Here is a 22,331-nt window from a genome sequence, read left to right on the forward strand (position 1 = left end):
ACAGTATAGTTCCTACAGTGTTCTACCATGGTTCTAGGAAGTGTGTACTTGAGTGACTGGACTGGGGCTGGGTATGGGAGATGAATAAGGAATAGTCCTTGCATTGAAGGAGTTTTCAGTAGGAAATCTAATTGTGGTTCATTGTGTTGATTGCATGTAACACAACTCGTAATCATAATATAAAGTAAAATATGTGGTCAAATTTTTAAATTGAGTTTTTTTCAAAAAATAGTATTCCTTAAGATAGAAAAAAACATTTGCAGTATGTCATGAAAAAAGAAATATCATTTGAGTAATGATTTCTGTTGTCTTTTTTTAAAAAAAGGAGCCAATTGTTGTTTCATTTCATATGTTAAGCTTAATCATTTTAGTAAGAAATCAGAAGTTTGTCCCATTTAAAAAGATGATGAAATTCTATCATGTACCAGTAAAAGTAAAAGGCTAATCAAGATTAAGAGGTGCTAGAAATTAATTCACACTAAGTATAGTTTTGAAACAGTTTGGGATTTTCAAGATTTAACTAAAAACTTTTAGAGGAACATAATTACAGTATGGTAAGTTGAATTATTGATGGTTGTAAGAAACTTAGTTTTGATACATAGATTTTAAAAAAGTACGTTACATATCTGAGGAAATATTTTTGTTTAGGCCATCTAGGAATGTATATGTAAAGGTTGCAACTTCTCTAACGTTTTATTTTTATTAAGAGTTTTTGTTTGGTTTTGGATGTTTTTGGTATTTAAAAAAAAGACAAGACCATTAAATTGACCTGGAGAAGACAGAATTGATAAATTTGAAAATGCATCCTTCATTATTATTGAGTGATTTAATGTAGTAAAGTAAAATAATAAGGTTAACTAACATATTACAATTATTACATATTTAAAGCAGAATTTTTCCTTTATGATGATTCCTCCTTCAATTTCCTTAAAATTCATTTACTGAGACCAGTAACTAATTAATAAGAAGATCCTATGTCATTTGATTAAATTTTCAACTACAAATTTTTCATATGGGAGGTAAGATATTAAAAATTTTTCTGCATGATGAAATATTTAAATTGTTATAATGTTCTACATAGATATTGTTCTATATTTTGACCTGAGATCTAGCTATTTAATCAACTTGCAAAAGTCCATGTTCTTCACAAATTACATAACTTTGAGACTGGATCATGGTTACTTATAATTCTTATTCCAAAAAGCTAGAAGAATGCAATTGCTACATTTCCCTACCCACCCAAATAAATTGATAAATACAAACTGTAAAATATTATGTACCTAATTTCTTTGTCAGGCAGGATATTTTTATAATAAAATGTGATATGAAGGGTATATGAAGAGTAACCTTACATATATTAGAAAGAAAAATATTTAAGTGGTTATAAACAAATTTTAACAAATTTTATAAATTTTCCTTCCTTGACCCAGATAGATTGTTTTTCTCTGCTGTCCTAACATCAGCTTCTGAATTTCACTTTCCTAATGCTCCAAAGCATAATCAAGTCTTTGTTCAGATTTTCCTTAAGTTATCTGTGAAAAAATAAACCATACAAAGAGTCCCTGATTATGTTTTAGGATGAATAGATTATGAGGGTGAGAAAATTACCTTGTACGTGCAAATGTGTCTGTGTGTGGAAGCAAGATAAGCTTTAGGAAAGAAACAGATGACTCAAGGGCACTTAAAAGGTTTATTAAAATCTTTAAAAATGTTTGTAAAGTACAGGTGAAGGCGATTTTTGAGATTTAAAATTGTTCAGCTTAGTGAAAAAAATAAATAAAAATGAAATATAATAGCAACCATAGCATGAATACACACAAAGACAAGTAGTATTATAGACTCTTTGCTTATTCTTTAAAGTCTCAAGATCATTGGCTGTGATCACTGAGTAAAAATGCATTGAAGACTGAGTCCAGCAGAAACTACTGGTATAGAGAGAAGCTTCATGAAGTGTAGGGTTGGCTGTTGTCTCAATAATTTTCAAAATGTCATCACTACCCTTGCTGTGCTGGCCTGGATATGTTTTATTAAAATAATACTTGGACATTGTAAAAATTATTTTTGGCCCAATCATAGAAGAAAACAAATCTTTTATTATTTTGTTATTGTCCTGAGACATGTTGTTATCCTGATACTGTCTTCTAATCCCCAGTAGTATGTCCTTGTTGGTGCAACGTCTTGCTTTAAAGTACTTACTATCAACATTGATGTGCACATCAGTTCCCACACCAGAATATAAGAGCCTAAAGGGAGGAAACACAAATAACTGCTTGCTATTCTAGTTATCGGTATTTATTGCACAGTTACAGTGAGTTAGTAAGGGTTTTTAATCTTTATTTTTGATTACATATTTTTTTAAATTGCATGTGTATAAAATCAAAAGAAATAATTAATAAAATCAAGCTTTAATCATGAAAACAGATATCTAAGTAAGTTAAAATGAAATTTTAAGCAATAACATTGAATATTTGTTAGAGAACATGTAACATTTGAAGAAGCAGCTACACTCTATATTTTTGTATTTTACATTTATTTCTTCATCCTATACCTGAAAACTTTCTTTATTATATGATAAATACTGTCTTCGTGGTGGCTTTTAAGAATTTGTCTTTCCTCTGATAGGATTAATATAATTGTTTGAGAATGTATTTATTAACTGGTCGCTGTCCCTCTCTGTGGTGCTGAAGAGTCACTTGCTTGGGAGTAAGGGTGTTGCCACTATTGAACCAATAAGGTAGATTTTTTCTTTTAGATGTTTTTAAGTTTGCACCCACTATGTGTTGAGGGCTTTCCTTTAAAAAGAGATATTATTAACCCCATTACATGAATGAGGAGACTGACAGAGGCTGACAGAGGTTTTATGACAAGTGGGGGCAGAAGTGTGATTCAATATCAGCTTTTCTGATTGCTTGTGCTCTGTTCTTTTTACCTACCTATGGTAAAGGTAGAGTGTAAATGAGAAATTTCAGCTCCTTTAGTGACCTCTATCATACTAATTCAACGGGTATAAAATCATTGCAGCTACTTTCAAAAATGATATTTTTTCCTAATGAGATTGCAAGGATCAAATTAGCTATGTGTAAACCAAGGTTTCTAAGCAAGATAGCAAGATACAGAAATATATATGTACACACACATACACACATTTACTACAATAAAAGATATTTAAACAGAACACTGTTGACACCAAATTGTATTTGTTTGGTATTTAGGAAAAGTAGAAAGAACACTGTGAGTCTCTCTCCCTTTCCACACACCTCAAAACACACACATTGGAGATAGTGGGATAATGATGAAAGTGTTTTGGTAGAAAAGAAGTGTATGAATTAAATAGCTAAAATGTGTAGGTTGTTAAGAAGAAACGAATAAACATAAAATGTGATCACAGCCTCAACTACTCTAGCTTTGATTTGCATTGGGGTTATTTTAAATTAATTTTAAATTTCAGAATTCAATCATTAGTAGCTTTTTATTCAAATTTCAGATTTCTATGAAAGATATTTGGTTTTAAAAATCCCTATGGTAATAACTTTTTTTTTTGTATATTTAGGTTGACTTGTCAGTTTATTAAGGTTCTGTTTGTTTGTTTTGGGGATAAGATGTTATTCTCATCCTTTGCTCTTGTTAACATTTAAAGCATGCAGCTTTCTGTTAGGGTATAAATTCTAAGTGACTGATGATGATTAAACAGAAAATGAAACTTGAATGGCACTATCTCAAAATCTACTTAAAGCCATGACAGATATCTGTCTGTAGCAATACATCAGCTTGAATATGTGAAGAATAAGAAATAGTGGCTTTTCTTTTGTGACTGGGTTTCTTTCTCTTTGAAATCAAAGGCAGAAATTTTTCCTGGATCACTAAAAATAGTAATGTGGAATTCCAAATACTATAGACAATACAAATAAATTTACAGTTAATTATACCTGAACTTGAAATTTCACACTGTGCATCATACATTTTATATCAGTTGTATTTTCTAATTTGTGTACAGATATTCCAGTCATCTTTAAAAAAAGAATATACAACTATAATTAAAAAAACAGGCTCTCAAGAAAGATAAGACAAAAAGAATTAATTGGGATTACAGCTCTTCTTTCTGCATTGACTGCAAAAGCTTAGTGATCTTCTGAATTGTGTTTTAGCAGTGATCTCAGGACTCCCTCCAACCCCCAAGGCTCTTCTTTTTTAACATTTGTTATTACTTAGCTATTTTATTTGGCAAAGATCCCCTTCTATCTCATCTTCTAATGCACTGGCAAGGTTCCTATTGCCAATAGCTTAGAGCCTACCAGTGCTAGGATAAGCTGCATAGCCGAACTTTCTAGCCTCTGCATCCTCATAAATAATGCATTTGCTTTCCTGTAACTACATGAACCCTTAGACTTTAGTAGGCATTTCTTTGTTAGTCAGAGTAAAAGAGTTAGAAGATGAACAGTTATGAAAATAGTTGTAGGCAGTTATTATCACTGATTAGAACTTGACTCCATGATATATGCATTAATCACTGGATTAATGCTAATGGGATGCTTATGCTATTTATAATAGACATAAACAAGATATGTGAAAAGAATATCTTTGCTGACTACACTACATATTCCATTCAACGTGGAATTTCCTATAATGTTAATGTAGGACCCTTTGAGATTCCACAATTATACCTAATGCCCATAATTGTACCTAATTTACTTATTTTTGAAACCTCTTTAGTTGCAAGAGACTATTGAGTTTTTGGGTGTGTGCACACTTATTCGTAAGAACAATAATGCGATAGTGGTTAAAGATAATATCTAATGCTCCACATTGGTCAGTGATATAACAAATTATTGGATTTCTAGTGACAAAAATGAATGCTGTGTTAATAAATTAATAGCAAAGTCAGTAATATATACTCATATTTTTAACTTCATTGCATTAAACTTTGTCATTAAAAATTAATGTTTTATTTTTGAGCATCAAAGAAATTAGTATTTAAGCAAGAGGAATCAATTTTGTAAATTAAAATAATTTTTGCAATGTCATTTAAAAATGTGCCTCCAACAAGTATTTGTATAAAATAAGAAAGTTCCATCTTAGTAGAATATATGCCTGTTTGTTCATTGGACATGCTATCATTGGACACACAACGAGATGACTGTTCAGTATTCAATCACATTGCAGGAATAAAAAATTTAAGTTGATTTAAATATTGAATGAGAAACTTGTTGCTTTAGAGCCTTATGTATTTTTATCAGAATTGAAAAATGGAAAAAATGTTTCTAATTTTATAAAGTATATGAATCCTAATTGTTTTTTCTTTCATACATTTGTAAAGATGATAGTTTATGACTTTAATAATAATAATGATAGTTTATGACTTTAATAATAAAACTTATTTGATTACTGTTAACTTTTGACATGCCAGTGAGTTTGCAGATTAGTTATTAGTATATAGTTGCCATAATTGGTGTTTAATCAAAATACTTAATACTTATTTCACTTAATCATATAAAATTTCCTTATCAATTAAATTAGCTTCTATAAGCCACAAATTTTAATTATCAAATCTATATCTATATGTATGTAATGTAATTTTTTCCTCTTTGATTTTGACCATGAATTTTTTTCTGTGCTGAAATTTTAGCATTTTTATGAAGTCAACATATTTCCTTGACAATTCAAGAAATCTAACTGTACTTCATAACTGTACATTGGCATCACCAGACATCATCAATTCACCAAACAGATAATAATAATATATTTATTTATTAATTTTAAGCTAGTCACACAAAAAGTTAACTGCTGTTTATTTTAATTAACCTGTTTAAAAAAAATGTTACTGTCGTCAAGGCTGTTCTGATGGATTTTTTTGTTTGATGGGTACTGAGAATGGAAATAAGTGGATTCTGTTGTTCAGCTTCTAATTGTCCAACACCTTCACAGTCCTCTTGTCTAGGCATGGTCTTGTATGGAACTGAACCTTCGAATTCTTCTTCTATCACTAGTCAAAACAAAACACCATCAGAAGAAAACATTTTCATACGTGAATCTCAAATAAAGGAAGATCTCAGCTATTTAGACTTGCATATAGAATAAACAGTATTTCCTGACAGGCTTCTTTAAAAAAACATCACCATGTGTCAACCATACAAATAGAATCAATTGTGACTCTTAGGAGTCTCACTTCTGAAGTCTTTACCTTTGTGCCAGACAGGGATTAAGAAAATTCAAGTCTTCCCTTGAAATGCAAATGTGATGGGAGCCTGAACTACCTGAGCACTCCATGTCCCCAGTGCACCTCCCTCTTTCTTTCAGTCTTGTTTAGGGCCTGTCTCATTTTAGGCACTTGCTAAATAACCATTAAGTGAACAAATAAACAAGTGAATGTAGTTACCAAAGGCAGCAAGGACAACATCAGCCTGAAACGTATCTACAAACACTTTGAAAAAGCATGAATTAAAAAAAAATATATATATATATATATATGGATGCTGGGTGGTGCCTTCTGTGCCTTCTGTGGTTCCAGTTCCCAAGGAGGTGGAAGCTGGAGAATGGCTGGAGCCCAGGAGTTTGAGATCATCCTGGGCAACAGGATCAAGAGCTTCATCTCCATCAATCAATCCATCAATCAAATAATAAAACAAATGGGAAATATGTGGCACTAGAAACATTAACTAAAGACCAAATTCTTTTCTTTATTTGAGAAATTTCTAACTTGTAATATTTACACCACATTTTCAAAGAGTGATAAAATTTCTTTAGAAAAAAATTAAAGATTAAATGTTCCTACTCAGCTCTAAGTTTATGGCATGCCTTCTCCTTTGATCTTCTTAATGTTAGAAGAAATACACAATGGATTGCCAGCATCCTGTTTAGTATGTTACATTTTTGTGACTCATGTACTTTATTGGCAACATCATTTAAATGGGTTTGTTTCATCATGGCCAAAATTAAGCTGCCTAACATTATTAATGGTCAGCCTAAAGTTGCTCATTAAGTCCAAATGGTGGAAAAAGGTGTTGCATTGATCAGAAAAGTCAGTCTGTCCAAAGTGGAAATTGTGGCATGTATGTGAACTTGTATATATATATATTTTTTGTCATATTTGTTCTTATTTTCCTTTTTTTCCTCCTTCTTCCCCCATTTAATTCTGAAATGCAAATTAAAATTTGAAAACCTCAACAAAAAATTTACCTTATATAATTTGATATCCTTTTTTTTTTCAAAGTTTATTTCTTCCATTGGTGCCGTAATTAATGCAATGTAAAGTCATTATGCAGTTGTAGCAAGAATGGTCTTTGAAGTCAGATGGTTTTGTTCTCAGTTTCATCAATTCCTAGCTGTGTAATTGCAGCTTACCTTTGTATCCTCTCTAATCCTTACTTTTCCCACATGTAAAATAAAATGGAAATAATATCCCTTCCTTTGAAGCCTGACTGTGAGGACTGTTACATATGTTCTATTTGACAGTGTCTCACCTGGGTATTATTCGAAATCAGCCTTCCCTTCGATTTACAAAGGGGATTTTACCTCACCACTCTCAAAATTTAAGTCATGTCTTCACTCTGCAGATCTCACTTTTTACTTTAGAGAAAATAGAGATTAATAGGATGGCAATTATTTTAACTAATTGCTACAAAGGCTATAAGTTACAGCACAATGCCTGGAACACACACAAGCCACTTACTAAACACTTTTGAGATGGGTAGGTGGATGGAGAACCAAACAAATGAATATCTATTATTTAATATATATCTTAGGTCTTCTAGAGATGGTAGCCATTTTTACAATATCTCATTGTTGAACTTAAAATCTGCTTTTAAAAATTAGGACATCCTGAGGTTATTGCATTTTTTACCTTCCAGCTTATGAAAAGAAGATAGTTTAAATGCTGAATAGCAAATTTCCTAATTAGTTGCTGCATGTTGGCTGAATTACAGAAATGCCATTTCATTTTGAGCTGGACAACTCAAGCATTTAACCTTGATTTTCTGATAGTAAAATAATTATTTTCATACCCATTCAACATAATTTTTCTCCAGTCATAGGTTATTATAAAAAAATCACCTGTCTCTTGGAGTACACCTAATTCTATATATGAGATGACTTATAATATTTTACACTCTTGTGGCCCTTTTAAAAAAAGTGACAGAGCTCTCTCTGCTATTCTTTTGCATTGCCAAATGCTTAGTTAGGTACCTTGGGAAACTGCTTAATTAATAGTACTTATCACATTAGAATATATGATTTTAGGGTATGAGTAGGTAACAATAATTCAACTTACAATGGATCCTGATGTTTCCCACCTCTATTTTTTTCCTTTGAAGACTTTTGGAGGTTAAAAAGAAAGAGGGTGATGTAGTTGTACATAGATACCTTTTAGAAGCCTTTTATATTATGTCAGTGAGTAGCTTACTGATATCATTTGGAAGGACATGCAGGAGAGTGGGTTAAATTTAGGTGTTTAACCCTAAGAAGATGTCACCTGAGGATGGCTTATTTGTCTGACCTCTTGTGACTAAGGTCATGACTAAGCCTCAGGGAAGAGTTTGAGAAGGGCTTCTTTAGATTTATGTTTCATTTTAGAAATCTGTCTAAAAAGCATTTTGAATCATTTAAGTTAAGCCTTTCCTTTCTTATGGGAAGTATGTGCAGGCAGAAAAGAAGCATATGGTTGGAACTCTCTGCACTGCAGTAATATGTAAAAGAAGTACTTTTCCTGCTAGGTTAAATTACTCTGCATGCTTCTTGCTGTCAGTGATATGATTTACTTAAATACAGATGCTTTTAGAGGGGCTTTGTACTGCATCATACATATTTAATACTATATAATATATCTGTATGCATAACTGGGTGGGAAATGGGGGCAGTCAAGAAGCCGTCCTCAGAACCTCTGGCTTCACAAAGTTCATTGACCATTTGACCCCTGGGAAAGGTACCTGCAGCCTGGGAATGCCCTGCGCAATCTAAGGATTCTATTTGTTTTGACAGCCTAAAGCCTACCGTCCAACCCTTCTGATCTTGCCAGTAGTGTAAACTTAACCTTTTCCCTGTTCATATTATTCATAGATGTTTTAGTTCCCTAGTGATTGACATATAGCATTAAGGACAGTCCCTTTCCAATAAACAAATGGTACTGGGGGTGGGGTTGTGCAGAAAGCTCTTAAGATTCTCTGTAGCAGTTAATGGTTTGTCTTATAAAGATACTTCATTGCCATTAGATAATGGTCCAAATTATCTGAATCGCTTATCTGTGTTATAATTTTAAATTTTCTTTTAAAAGTCAGTTCCTTAAAAGGAAAATGGTAGGAGAAGGTGGTTGTGGGCATAGGAGAGAGATGTGGCAGAGGAAGGGAAGTAACCAAGTGTAGGTTACTAAATGTGGAATAAGTGGATTGTTTTCTTTGTTTGGCAAAAGCTAATGAATTTTTATGCTAAAACTGCTGTGTTTTCTCTCATATAGTTGTGCCCCAAAACTGTCATGAAAATACCTTTAAAAAATTTTCCAACATCTTATTATTGATATTTGAATGAATTAGACAGTAAACAATTTGAATTTTACAGCTACAATTTTCCTGTATTTGTTTTATCAACTGTCTACTCATTGGTGTATCCACCAACTTTATTTTTTGATGGACTTTCAAGTAATTGATATTACCTGAGGATATTTTACCCCAAAATATCCCAGTATGCCAGATATGTATGTCTTACTACATTAAAAAAATATGCCAGTGATAGATTGTGCCAGCAAAGAGAACATGTTTCTCTTGAATAATCCATCATTTTGGGAACTGAAGTTTTCTAGTCATTATTTTTGAGAGTATAATTCAGTCATGAGCATTTTCTTTTTTCTGTCCCTGACAATCAATGACTGCTTCCCTTGTCCCACCGAGTCTGGTAATTCTCCAAATTAAAAACATAAAAATAAAAAATAAAAGTAACTCAGGCTCTCCAATTCTGAGATAATCACGATTCTTGGTATAGTATGCATTTGACCCACTGCAATAATGATAAGCTGATTTGGTTTTGAGGTGACAGTCAGCCTCCCTAAAGTTATACTTCCTATACCTCAGAGTTTATTTTATGCCCTGCCATGTAGGTAATCAAGCTAATCAGAATATTTCTGTCATTTAGGTAATTACTAATCCTCAGCCTGATCTCAGTGAAAATTTGGGGGTTCTTTAGCCCATACCTGGTGTGGCGTGAGCCTTAGTTTGTTAAAGTACTATTGAATAAGTAAGTCTACATATGACTATGGGCCTCTGAATATTTTTCAGAAAGAGGACTAAATAGAATCGTGACCATAAACGGTCAAGAGAGCATTAAATAGAATAATCTTTCGAGTAGAAACAGTCCTCTTGAAAGTATCAAAATGAGATAATTCTATAAAGATCACCCATGGCAGTAGTGACAGAAAATCTAAACTGTCCAATCAAGTGGGTTTACCTTTATTGGCAGTACAGAACTAAGGAGCTGTCTTTGGTGGATATGAATTGAAAGGGAAGACCCATAGACCTAAATTCTTGTCCTGACTCTGAAATTAATTTCTACATGATTTCAGGCAGGTTATTACCTGCTGGGGATTTCTTTTTCTTGCATAAAATTAAATTCATGAGTAAGGTCTGTTTTAGCTTCAAAATTCAGCCCATGAAAAATTTAAATCAATTATTATTGAGAATTCAGTTGGTCTTAGTATTAAATTAGTATTGCTCCAAGTTAATTTTTGAAATAGAAAATATATCATTCTTAAACTGTTATTATTATAGCAATATCTTGTGTGGTTTATGATAAAAAGTTTGAGTTGGAGGTCAAATCCTAAGATATTTTTATCTTATGACTTTCTAACTCATATTTCTAACTCATATTCCTATAACAATGTAGGAAAAGTTTCCACCCCTTGGGCTGAGAAGCAGCAGAAAAATGTGAGGCTGGCATTTCATTTTAAATGGTATATTTCAGTTTCTATAAGCATCATAAGGCTGTGACCTTACAACAAAGTTGCCTGCCAGTTAGGTGACTCACTTGGAATGCAAAAATCACTTCTGGAAACTGCATATGTTTTTATTCCTTCTCCCTCACACTCGTTGCTTTGGTGCAACTTTATATTTTCATTTTGATCAGCAACAGGGAGAAGAAACTGTGTAGACTTTGAGAAAAATTATATCATTAGATACTTCTTCTGGCTGAAGTCTTTTCAAGTTTAGACATTTGGACCACGTTTAAAAGTAAAACACTTGAGGTAATTTCTTTCCCCAAGCTTTTTTATTCTGGGTAAGTTTTGAGGGTTTGTTTCATACCTGTGAAGTTTCAAAATACCTAGAGTTGCCTGTACTCTTATGAGTAATTCATAACAGCACTCATGTGTGTATAATCTCATGCTCAGTTTCTATTTTAAGCAGAAGATTTAAAAATCAAATTAACGCGTGTTTCTAGAGCATCTTCTATAAGTGATATACTGTGCTATATGCAAACTACATTTCTGGGTTAGTTTGGGGATCACTTTATAGAATCAGCTGACAAGCAACCAAACTTTAAATAAAATATTAATGCCTAAGTGCTCTACTACTGAGCTACATGCCCAGGCCTTTTGATTTGGTTTTATTTTGTATTTGGATGAATAGAGTCTTTTGAGTAGAAACAAGAGGTTGAAAGTATCAAAATGACATAATTCTATAAAGATCATCCATGGAAGTAGTGACAGAAAAGTTGCCCAGGCTGGCCTCAAACAAATTACTTAGATTTTCTGAAACTTTGCTGAACTTGTATTAAACCAATATTGGTTATTAGAGGTATTTTCCCCTTGTTTTAAATAAAAATTTCTTCTAGCACATGAAAGTATCTCTGTTGTTTGTCTGTTTTGGTAATGGTGATGGAACCCTGGGGCACTCAACCACTGAGCCACATCCCCAGCCTTTTTTTTTTTTTTTTAAATTTAGAGATAGTTTCTTGCTGAGTTGTTTAGGGCCTGGATAAGTTGCTGAGACTGGCTTTGTATTTGCAATCCTCCTGTAAGAGCACCACCATGCCCAGCCGTATTGTTTTTTTTTTTTTTGTTGTTGTTGTTGTTAAATTAAGTAGCACATGTATAGGTGAACGATGGCCAAATGAGTCCTTATAATTTTGTTACATTTGCCATAGGACTTGAAGAAAAAAACAAACGAGCACAGAATCTCTGTTAGCTGTGTCTTGAACTTAACTATAATAGTGCATATTAATAAAAGTGAAGATATTTGTCTGAGATAACTAATCCAACATATATTGCTGTAGTAGATGGTATATATGAACATTAATAACATCAGACTAGACACTATAATTTTTCTTTTGGTTTTTCCTCTTCCTCCCCATCTCTCCCCTCACTTGCCCCCCAAAACACCATAATCTAAATTTATTTGCATTTGCTCACACAAGTAAAACTGTCTGCAGTACGTATGTATTGAAAATGTTTTCTCATAGTTTATACATCCCTCTTCGGTGGTGTTTTCATACTGATGCATTCATTCAGTAAATGCCTTTTAAGTGCCATCTGTGTACCTCCCTTGTTAGATCAGTGGAAACAGACACAAGTGCTTGTCGTTGTGGAGCTGATGTTCTGGTGGTAATCATCACCCGTTTGATAAAAAGCAGCATGTATAGCAAATACAGATGATACAGTATAACTGCCGCTTTCCTCATAGCTTTTGCTCATGCTTGTGGTAGATCCTAAATAGAGGAAGGGTTTGGAGTTAGGCAGTGTGAAATTATATTTTAAGCAAATAAATTAGAACAGAATAAGTCTTCAACATTGCACCACCCAATGTGTGTGTGTGTGTGTGTGTGTGTGTGTGTGTGTGTGTGTGTGTGCGCGTTTGCTGGGATTGAACCCAGATCCTTGTGCCTGCTAGGCAAGCTCTCTACCATTAAGCCACATACCCAGCCCTGTCTTTGCTATTGAAAAGGCAACTTACACATTACCAAATTTCATTATTTTAGGGCAAAACACTAGTAAAACTAGTCCTATATAACACATTTTCCATTTAAAATTTAATGTTAAAGAAGGGAAAACACTAATGAGGATCCACTGTAATCTTTTCCAATGAGTTGAAAGTCACACACCATAAAATTAATCATTTTGAGGCGAACAGCTCAGTGGCATCTATCATAATGCTGCATGACCCTTACCTTCATTGAGTTTTAAAATGTGTAATTTTAAAAGACAGGTGATATAAAATTATAAATAAACTGTCTTTCAAAGATATAAGCAGATAGAAAAGCTAATTATTTCTAATCACTATACATTGTATATGTTTTGAACTATCATATATGTAAAATTCTATGTCAATTCAAAAGAAAAAGTCAAAATAAAAATCTTAAAAAAACAAAAGACAAAGTGAGTTGGTATTATAACTAAATATTTTACTCATGGGAAGTAAAAAATTAATAGGTTCTTTCAAAGTAAATATAAATGTAAACTCACCATAACATTATATACAATAAAATATTTTTCTATATGAAGTTCTCACATCCACATCTTTGAGATAATTTACTGAATCTTGAGTTGCAAAGAATCATAAAGAACAAAATGTGCCAGAGCCAATTGGTCATCATGTTACAAAATGAGAACACAGAAGCACCTTCAATCAATATCAAGCATTCGATACAGCATCTCACAAAATAATTCTTAAAATTAAGTAAAATTGTCTTCTCTAAGAACCTTTTAAGTGGATAAGGATAAAACATAGAGTCTTGATTTATCCTCAAAGTGGGCAGAAAATACCTAACACCTGCCCAATAGAAATGACTTTCGTCTCACTCATTTAGCATTGTCAATAATGCAGAAAAATATCAAACAGCATATGGATTGAGTTTGCCCTCAGATAACTTTTTTGTTTGGTTGGGACAGAAGTACAGAAAAACAATTAAATATTGGCTTATTCCAAAACTTCTGTCCATCTGTAATGACATCATTGGAATGACAGTGTTTCACTAGAACAGGCTAAATTCACATCAAGCATATTTTGGAACAATCAAAGCATATTTGAGAAACAAGTATTTGGACTAGACATTAAAAGGTTGAACATATGAAAGAAAGTACAGATGATATTTTAAATAGATGGATATGAAAAAGTCTACCAATTTGTTAGGGGCACAATAATCTATGTATTTTTAATTCAATCTCAATTAAAAATAAAACCAAGCAAAATATGTGTCTTGAATTGCCAACACAGCTCTAAATTTAGGACAAGCAGAAGTTGATAGTCCCAATTGTTAGTATCAAGAAGATGTCAGAATCTTTATATTATTCAATAATTATACATAACAGTTAAAATATGCCCCAATAATACTACAGTGACATAATCCATGACTTGGAAGATTAGGAAGGGCTCCGTGGAGGCTGAGGGGATGTTTTGGATTGGTGGGAAGAGTCTAACAGGTCCATTTTGGTACTTGATGCTCTGATAGCACAGCAAATTTTTAAAATTTCTTTTGGGCTTTGGAGCTCTCTTGTGAAAATCATGATTTCATATTTCATTGGCAAAAAATATATAAATTACCATTTATACCTAGTTATCTTAAAAAATGAAATTACTGCTATCATCATTCTATATTATATACCATGAAATAAATTGTATCTTTTTTAAGTGATAAAATTTAGGAAGTTTTGCAAAGAGCAAAATTAAAAAAAAAATGCAAAAGAGAAAATAAACTTGGATAATGTGGTCAAACCCAAATGCCATTTATCATCCCCTTTCATCTGCTGGAGCTGTGCTACATATTTCTGAAAATGAAAGCAGAAGTAAGTAGCTAGCTTGGGTTGAAGTAGAAGAGGAGTTTAAGTATTTTTTTTATGCAATAAGAGGATTGTTTTTTCAATGAAACTGACTTCCAAGGAAGCTGGAATATCAAGAATGTGGATCAGAAATACAAGGTATATTTTACCTGCTTCTTCCAAATCCATTCTATTATTATGTCTCCTCTTGACCCAGGTTGGCTTACATATATTTGCTTCCCCTTTTGTGGCAGCAAACTCTTTGTCACTCTCTCCATCAACATTTAGTATTCCTGTCCTGAGTCTGGACTGACACTGTGATTATTTAACAAAGAAGATGCAATGCAAATAACTGTGGCACTCCACAGCAGTATTTATCAGGACTGGAAGCCTATGCTTCCTTTCAGAACCTAACCACCATGCTCTGCAAAGCTCAAGCCACATGGAGAAGCCACATGCTGGTCGGCCATTTGACACCTCCAGTTGAGCTCCCAGCTGACATCTGCTTCAGCTGCCAGTCATATATGTGAGCTACCTTGAATGTTCAGGCCAAATTATGTCTCTAGCGGGCATCAAATGGGGCAGGAGAACCACTCAGCTGAACCCAGTAAATCAACAGCCTAGTGAGACATAATAAAGATTGCTATTTTAAGCTACTTCAGGTCAGTTTATTTTGCAGAAATGTGTAATTGAAATAGCTCCCCCCAAAGAGTTCTGGAATTGAGACCATAGAAGAGCTCATTTAATTTAAATTAAAAATAGATCATATTTAAATGGCCTATGTTTAATCATTATAACTAACTTCTGGAAACCAGTAGGCAAAATTTTAGAAGGCTCTTGTTTTGGAAACTAGGCACCTTTAAATTTGTTAATTGTAGTAAGGTAAAAAATTCACGTTTGATTGTTTATTCTTTCTGGTTCTCTTATTCTCTCATTGAATTGAAATGTAAAGAATGCATAATAGATATACTGTCTTGATTGAAAAAAAATCAGTGTTTTTCAGGATAAATAGCATGAGTCAGGCCTTCTTCAGATCTTGGCTCTTTATTTAGTCATTTACTCCGTGGCTAAATTACCTAAATTTCCTGAGCCCATGTCTCTTTATTTTCAAGGCAATAAGGACTATATAGTATTAGCAAAGATCAGAAATAATGTATGCTATGAACTTAGCAGAGTGCCAGGCACATAGGTAGAGCTCAAATAAATGTAGCTTTTATTATGAAAAAGGTGGTAATAGAAGGTTTTAAAAAGGTAGTAAAAAGATTGTCTTTTTTCATGTTTTTTAAGCGGACATGGAAATATGGGTGTTCCTGGGGTTGATTACAGTGGAACTTTAAGGGTTAAATATAGTTTGTTCTATAGTTCTTCCTATGGACATGTGTATGTTTCATCCAAAGGCAATTCTGACCTATAACCCCATGTATACTACCCTTCCTTGTGTACTTATTGCTGTAGATTTGATGAAGGGATAAAGGTAACTTTTGTCTCCTAGTCCCCAGGGTAGAACTAATGGAGAATTCCTTTTCTTCTTCACCTCCTATCCCACTCCCTTTCCCTAGTTACATTCATCTTCCAATTTAGTAGAAGAAAACAATTTTATAGGAAACTGACTCTCTGCAAGCTGATCTCAGTGCCAACATGTCACAGAGTTCATGAAATCCATTCCCAGGGAGCAAGCACACTCATCCCAAAGTTTGATTTGTGTAGTCCAGGGCAAGGAATAGTTGTAGCAGCCCTTAAGACACTATCTCTGATATTTGCTCTTGCCTTTATATAACATGTTGTCTTTCTTTGGTTTTTAATATGACAACTAGAGCAACATTCCCTAGCTTATTATGTATGTTCAATATTTAACTCGTTTTTTTAACTTTTTAAAAAATACATTCTTTTAGTTGTTGATGGACCTTTATTTTATTTACTTGCTTATATGAGATGCTGAGAATCGAGCCCAGCATGTCACAAATGCTAGGCAAGCGCTCCATCACTAAGCCACAACTCCAGTCTGCAATATGTTAGCTCATAATGATTAAGGTGAGGTAATTATGATTGGTACAAGTTAACAACAGATTTTCACATCTCTGGGTTATTGTTCTTGGTTTCTTCTCTCACCTGTATGACTTGGGGCTAGAGGAACTCCACTTTAGTCTTTGAAATTTAGATGACCATGCCCAAGATGAACTGTCAAAATATCAAACTTGAGTGTTATATTGGTTTGGGGGCAGAATTGAAGAGTTGCTATGTATGTAAATTGAGTGATCTTTGAACAAATTATAAATGATCCTAATTTAGCCTAAACCTTTACCTGTTTATGTTGCTTTGGAATACTTACATGAATATTGATAATTAAGATCATGATGCTCCAGTATTTTCTGTACTATAAAATTTCCTGTCCATCACTAGAATCTTTATTAAGAGAGCTCTCAATACTTTAAAATTAACAGGTAAAGCTAGAAAATGAGCATAGAAATGAATTTAAAATGTGGTTATTGGTGTATAGATGCAGGTCATAGAGAGCTGAACTTAAGTATAACTCATTTTGTCCATAAGGTTGTCATAGTTATGGTTACAATTATGCAAATTAATTCCAGCTTTTGTTCTTAGTGATAATACTGAAAATACAGTTTAAGATATTACTACCCTTGAAATCTTTTATAACTATGGAGTAATTTCATATTGAAAGAAATGATAATATTCTTATCTCCTGCCATTTGAAGCTTAAACATATTTCAAAAGAGTTGAAATTGTGCTATACAAAATATAAAGTGCTTAAAGCAGATTTTCATAGGACTTGTGCTCCAAATTTTATGGCTTCTGGGACTCATTTGATGGATATATAGTATAGATTTAGAGAGTTTTTTTAAGACTCCTATTGACATAAGTGAATACAATGGTTCCTTGGAAACCATTCAGATGTCCGGTCTCAGTGAAGTGTGGATTAAGGTTCAGATGCATATAGCACACATAGATGTGCAACAGAATGTTCTGAGGAGCCTGCCTTCTCCATTAAGGACATTGCATTTCTTTTCATCTTTTAATGACTACTGGTTTAACAGGGGGGGAAAAAACAGCATAGAAACTGTAAGGTACAGCTCCTGAAACCTAACCCGAATGGCATGTTGTATTGAAAACTCTTCTCAATACTTGCAGTGCCTTTATAGCTGAGGACATGTGGTATATATTACAGCATCCAGGGAATTCAAACCTCCGCAGTGTGGAGTCACAATGAAAGGCTAATTTAAAAATGAAGCAGTAGCCCTTGCTCCTATGTTACTTAGCAGTGTGTCCTAATCTCTTGACATTAATTTAGCCTGCTCTGGGTAGAACAAGGGAAATGCAAATTTAAGGAAAGGGGATGTAGGGGCTTCTCTTCCTTCTCTTAGTACTTCTCATCCTCTAACACTCTGCATTTCACATCGGACACAGTCATCATAGAAAGGGCTAAAGGCAGAGCTGTCCATGGTTAGTTTCTAACTGTTGGTTGAAATTAGGTAATAACAGTCCTGCTGGTGAACAAAACTTATTAGAGTAGACTGGGGAACAAATGCTATCTCTCAGCAGCAGGCAGGAAGAAATTGCTGTTGAAAAAGCTTACCTCTCTGGGGAGGAATCAGATATCAGACTTTGCCAAGCCTCAGGTCCAACCCATAAGTTCCCACCTACATCCCCCGCCCCATCCCAGCTTTGTTAGATTGCTAGAATCGATCGCTGGCTTTTCCTGACCCAACAGTAGGTGCAGGAAAGAGTCAGCAAGAGGGAGAGCAAGCAAAGGGGGGGCAGGGGGAGTTGGAAGACTGGGGCTGCTTTTCTAGAGAAAGAAAGAGAAAGGGAAAGGGGGGGGGTGTGCATGGGGACCAAGCTTAACTGGTGCCTGCCTGCTTCTCTTTGATTTGATGGCCTTTATTCCTTCTAATTGGATAAAATAGGAAGTCACTGGCAGTCCTGTGTTGCTGTGTGCACAGTACTGATTTTACTCAGACCAGCCGGCAGCACAGAGTGGGGGATAGAGGGTGGGGGCTGGGAGAGTGGGGAGAGAGAGAGAGAGAGAGAGAGAGAGAGAGAGAGAGAGAGAGAGAGAGAGAGAGAGAGAAGAGAGGAGAGAGAGAAGAGAGGAGAGAGACAGGACGAGTTTGGGATGAGGGGTAAAAAAGAGAAAGAGACTATGAAGAAGGAAGACTGCAGAGGAAGAAAGTGAGCGCTCAAGAAGGACAAAGAGGAGTGGTTGGGGGGTGGGGGTGGAGGCAGGGCGGGGAAGGGAGTCACCGCCCCTCCTGGCCGCAGGCTTTCCTTCAGATCCCTCTGTGATGCTACTGTTTGCAGTGATGCTCGGAGGGCAGGCACCTGCTGCTCTGTAATGATTCAGCCTCTTTCAGCCGTCGCGTTAACACAACAGGATGCTGTTGCTACTGTCACTGCTGCCTCTCCTGCCGCCGCCGCTGCTGCCGCCGCCGCCGCCGCCGCTGGTCCTGCTTTTGCTTTTACTTCTCCTGCATGACACTTGTTTTCTTCATCTCAGCACACACCAGCTTCAGATGCTTGAGGTGAGACACATGCCTTTCAGTTTGGGCTACTGGTTTACTTAATTAGCCAGCCATCATCGGCTCCGATTCTGTTTTGGCCCCTCCTGATCAGCCGGGATGGTTTGCAGAAGCATTTAAAAGAACTGGAAAAGTGGCCCAGAAACAACAGCTAAAGAATTATTACAAATCTACTTTTATCTTGTAGTTGCCAGAAGCTTTTCTTTCTTTTTTCTTTTCTTTTTTTTTTCCTCTATTCTTCCAACTGAACTCCTCTCGCTTTTGATAATGGCCTTGGACTTGGACGACTTATCGATTTCCCCCTCTAAGATGCTGTCTCATTTGGTTGGGGGGGGCTCTGCATGGTAATGGACCGTGAGAGAGGCCAGGCCTTCTGGAGGTGAGCTGATGGAGATTTATTCCCCAGACATGTCTGAGGTGCCTCCTGTGAGGTCCTCTAGCCCCTCCACTCAGCTGAGTGCAGACCCATCTCTGGATGGGCTTCCGGCAGCTGAAGACATGCCAGAGACCCAGACTGAAGATGGGAGAACCCCTGGACTTGTGGGCCTTGCCGTGCCCTGCTGTGTGTGCCTGGAAGCCGATCGCCTGAGAGGTTGCCTCAACTCAGAGAAAATCTGCATTGTCCCCATTCTGGCTTGCCTGGTCAGCCTCTGCCTCTGCATTGCTGGCCTCAAGTGGGTGTTCGTGGACAAGATATTTGAGTACGACTCTCCTACTCACCTTGACCCTGGGGGCTTAGGCCAGGACCCTATTATTTCTCTGGATCCAACTGCTGCCTCAGCTGTGTGGGTATCGTCTAAGGCATACACTTCACCTGTCTCTAGGGCTCAATCTGAAACTGAGGTTCAAGTTACAGTGCAAGTTGGCAACACTGCTGGGTCCTCTGAACCTTCAGCAGCACCAACCCCGAAGAATCGTATTTTTGCTTTTTCTCTCCTGCCATCCACTGCACCGCCCTTCCCTTCAACCACTCGGAACCCCGAGGTGAGAACACCCAAGTCAGCAACTCAGCCACAAACAACAGAAACTAATCTCCAAACTGCTCCTAAACTTTGTAAGTAGAGAGACAGAGAGAGAGATGATGGTGATGCATAAAGGGTGGGATGCAGCTTCCAGGAGGTGTTCTCTAGAATCAGTGTGTAGCTGCTTCCTTTCTTCTTGGGTTTTAATTGCATGGTTTTATTGGAGCAAATCATGTGACTCTCATGCTCAGGGTAGTATTGAAGAGATGAGTAAAAAAAAAAATTGTATAAACTCCTGGTATTAATCAGTTTTCTAACAGCAGCTCCCTCCTGCTAGATGGATTGTTAAATCTGGGATTTGGGATTCAAAACTTCAGCATCAGAAGGTCATGCTTGAATTTAAGTTGAATTCAGTTTATCTCTGATGTTTTTAGAAATTAAAACATCAGGCCATTCTTTATTTTTTAATAGGAATATAACTTCCATATACCCATGAGCATTATTTGGCATTTTACTTTTCCCAATTTTAAAAGTTGCTCTTCCCCTCCAGTAGCCCCAAACTGCCTGTTACCTGTCTTCATCTCTTCTTCCTATTCCCTCACCACTTCTCCCCCACCTTTGTGTTTTCATTGTTTCTTCCCAAAACTGCAGCAAGTCTGTAGATCTTTATAGTGCTCAGCTCTCCCTAGCCTGACACTATTGCTGTCCCACCCAATTTGTACTTTTGGTTCCTGAGCACTTATCAGGAGCAGTTTTATTTTGTTCAAGACACACTGCAATTCTGTAGGAAGGGATTTTCCCAGATTAGTTTTGTCTCCTGTAATCAGACATTTAAATAGCTTCCTTGGCAGTCATTAACGTATAAGTTCCATTAGTGAAGTACATCATTTTTTTTCAGACATGTGTCATTTTAGCCTGCCAGGTTGCAGCAGCCTGTTTAATAACGTGTGAGTGAAGAGACTACGCTCTTAAAACAATTCAGAACAATATAATGCCGTCTGCACTGGGGCATTGCGATAGTTTTATAATGGAAAGTTGAAAGGATGAAACCATGACAGGTCAGATTATTCTAAACATCTACATATAGAAGGGAGGAGTTTTTATAGCTTTCCCCTTTAATATTTTTACTTTTATTCTCTATCACTTTTTACCATTGATGAATGTTCACTTACAAGAAAAAAAGTAAAAAAAAAAACAGAATTTTTTTTTTCTCAAAAATGTCTTTAAAAATCTTTCAGAGGTAAAAGAGTTGAAGGTAGAGAATCTGTGATGCAATATCCTATCTGTTTTCCCTCTAGATCATAATGAAGACTAAAGAATACCTCCTTCAGACATTGTGTTCAGTATGCAGTAGTGCAGTGTGTTACAGAAAGACAGAGAGAACTTGCTATGTGCTTGAAAAGATTCAAGATCTTTCCACACACACAACATTTTGGTGGCAAAGACTTGAAAAGAAGCTTCTTTTTTTCCCCCAGATGTAATTAGGAAGACCTTTCTTATGCAGACACTGCTTTGCATCTTTATGGAATCCCTGAAGCATCATTAAAGGTCTGACAGATATCACTGCATTCTCTGCCTCTTCCCACCTGGCAAAGTGACCGGGAAATAATACCCAGATGAAATGACAAGCTATAAAAAGCAAGTGCAGATCCTGCACAGGGAAGCAAAATTCACCGTGAAGGCAAGGTTACTTCTTTGTCTTCATGATTTTCAACCTAAGTCTTTAATGAAAATATTCCTGGATCAGTTGAATGAGTTCTTACCCACGACCCCCTCAAAAAGGATGGTTATTTGGAAAACTCTTTAGCTAAATTATACAATTTTGTCATTTGATGAAATCATGCAAAGATATATGCAGCATATTTTTCTGATCTAGGACCTTGTTAGAAAGTAGTTGTGAAGTTTTAAGAAATTGTTTCAAAGGGAAATTCTTCTAAGTGTTTTAATAGCATGTACATTCCATCTGGTATATCTTTTTCTTTTTCTTTCCCCCCGCCCCCAAGACAGGCATTGATTTTGTGGCATTTGCAATAAGGGGATAAGATTTACTGCTGCCTAAAAGCATCATCGTGGCCAATTCTGGCCAGATACACAGCTGTAGCATTCTGA

At 35.4% G+C, this 22,331-nt stretch overlaps 2 protein-coding genes across 23 annotated transcripts in view; both read left to right on the top strand.

Moving 5' to 3' along the window:
* Nucleotides 1-22,331, top strand: part of Nrg1 (neuregulin 1) — a 986,545-nt gene that overhangs the window by 847,050 nt on the left and 117,164 nt on the right. For 3 of the 22 annotated variants that reach the window (XM_005340068.5, XM_021719982.3, XM_078031176.1), the window contains exon 1: nt 19,315-20,314. The exons of 13 other annotated variants lie outside the window; for them this stretch is intronic. In XM_005340068.5, coding sequence (XP_005340125.1) covers nt 19,648-20,314 — 667 coding nt within the window. In that variant the 5' untranslated portion in view covers nt 19,315-19,647. Of the gene's footprint in view, nt 1-19,314; nt 20,315-22,331 lie in introns of those variants that run through there. 6 more of the 22 variants (XM_078031180.1, XM_078031181.1, XM_078031179.1 and 3 more) reach the window with 3 other exon arrangements.
* LOC144370440 (uncharacterized) lies at nt 18,987-19,305 on the top strand. The gene has a single exon (XM_078031184.1). The coding sequence runs from the start codon at nt 19,117-19,119 to the stop codon at nt 19,303-19,305; it is 189 nt and encodes a 62-aa protein (XP_077887310.1). The 5' UTR covers nt 18,987-19,116.

Source organism: Ictidomys tridecemlineatus, chromosome 14, assembly GCF_052094955.1.
Source record: "Ictidomys tridecemlineatus isolate mIctTri1 chromosome 14, mIctTri1.hap1, whole genome shotgun sequence".
Classification (NCBI taxonomy): Eukaryota; Metazoa; Chordata; class Mammalia; order Rodentia; family Sciuridae; genus Ictidomys; species Ictidomys tridecemlineatus.

What these genes read in the sequence shown, in the direction of transcription:
- LOC144370440 (XM_078031184.1), top strand. Translation starts at nt 19,117, where the DNA reads ATGCTGTTGCTACTGTCACTGCTGCCTCTCCTGCCGCCGCCGCTGCTG.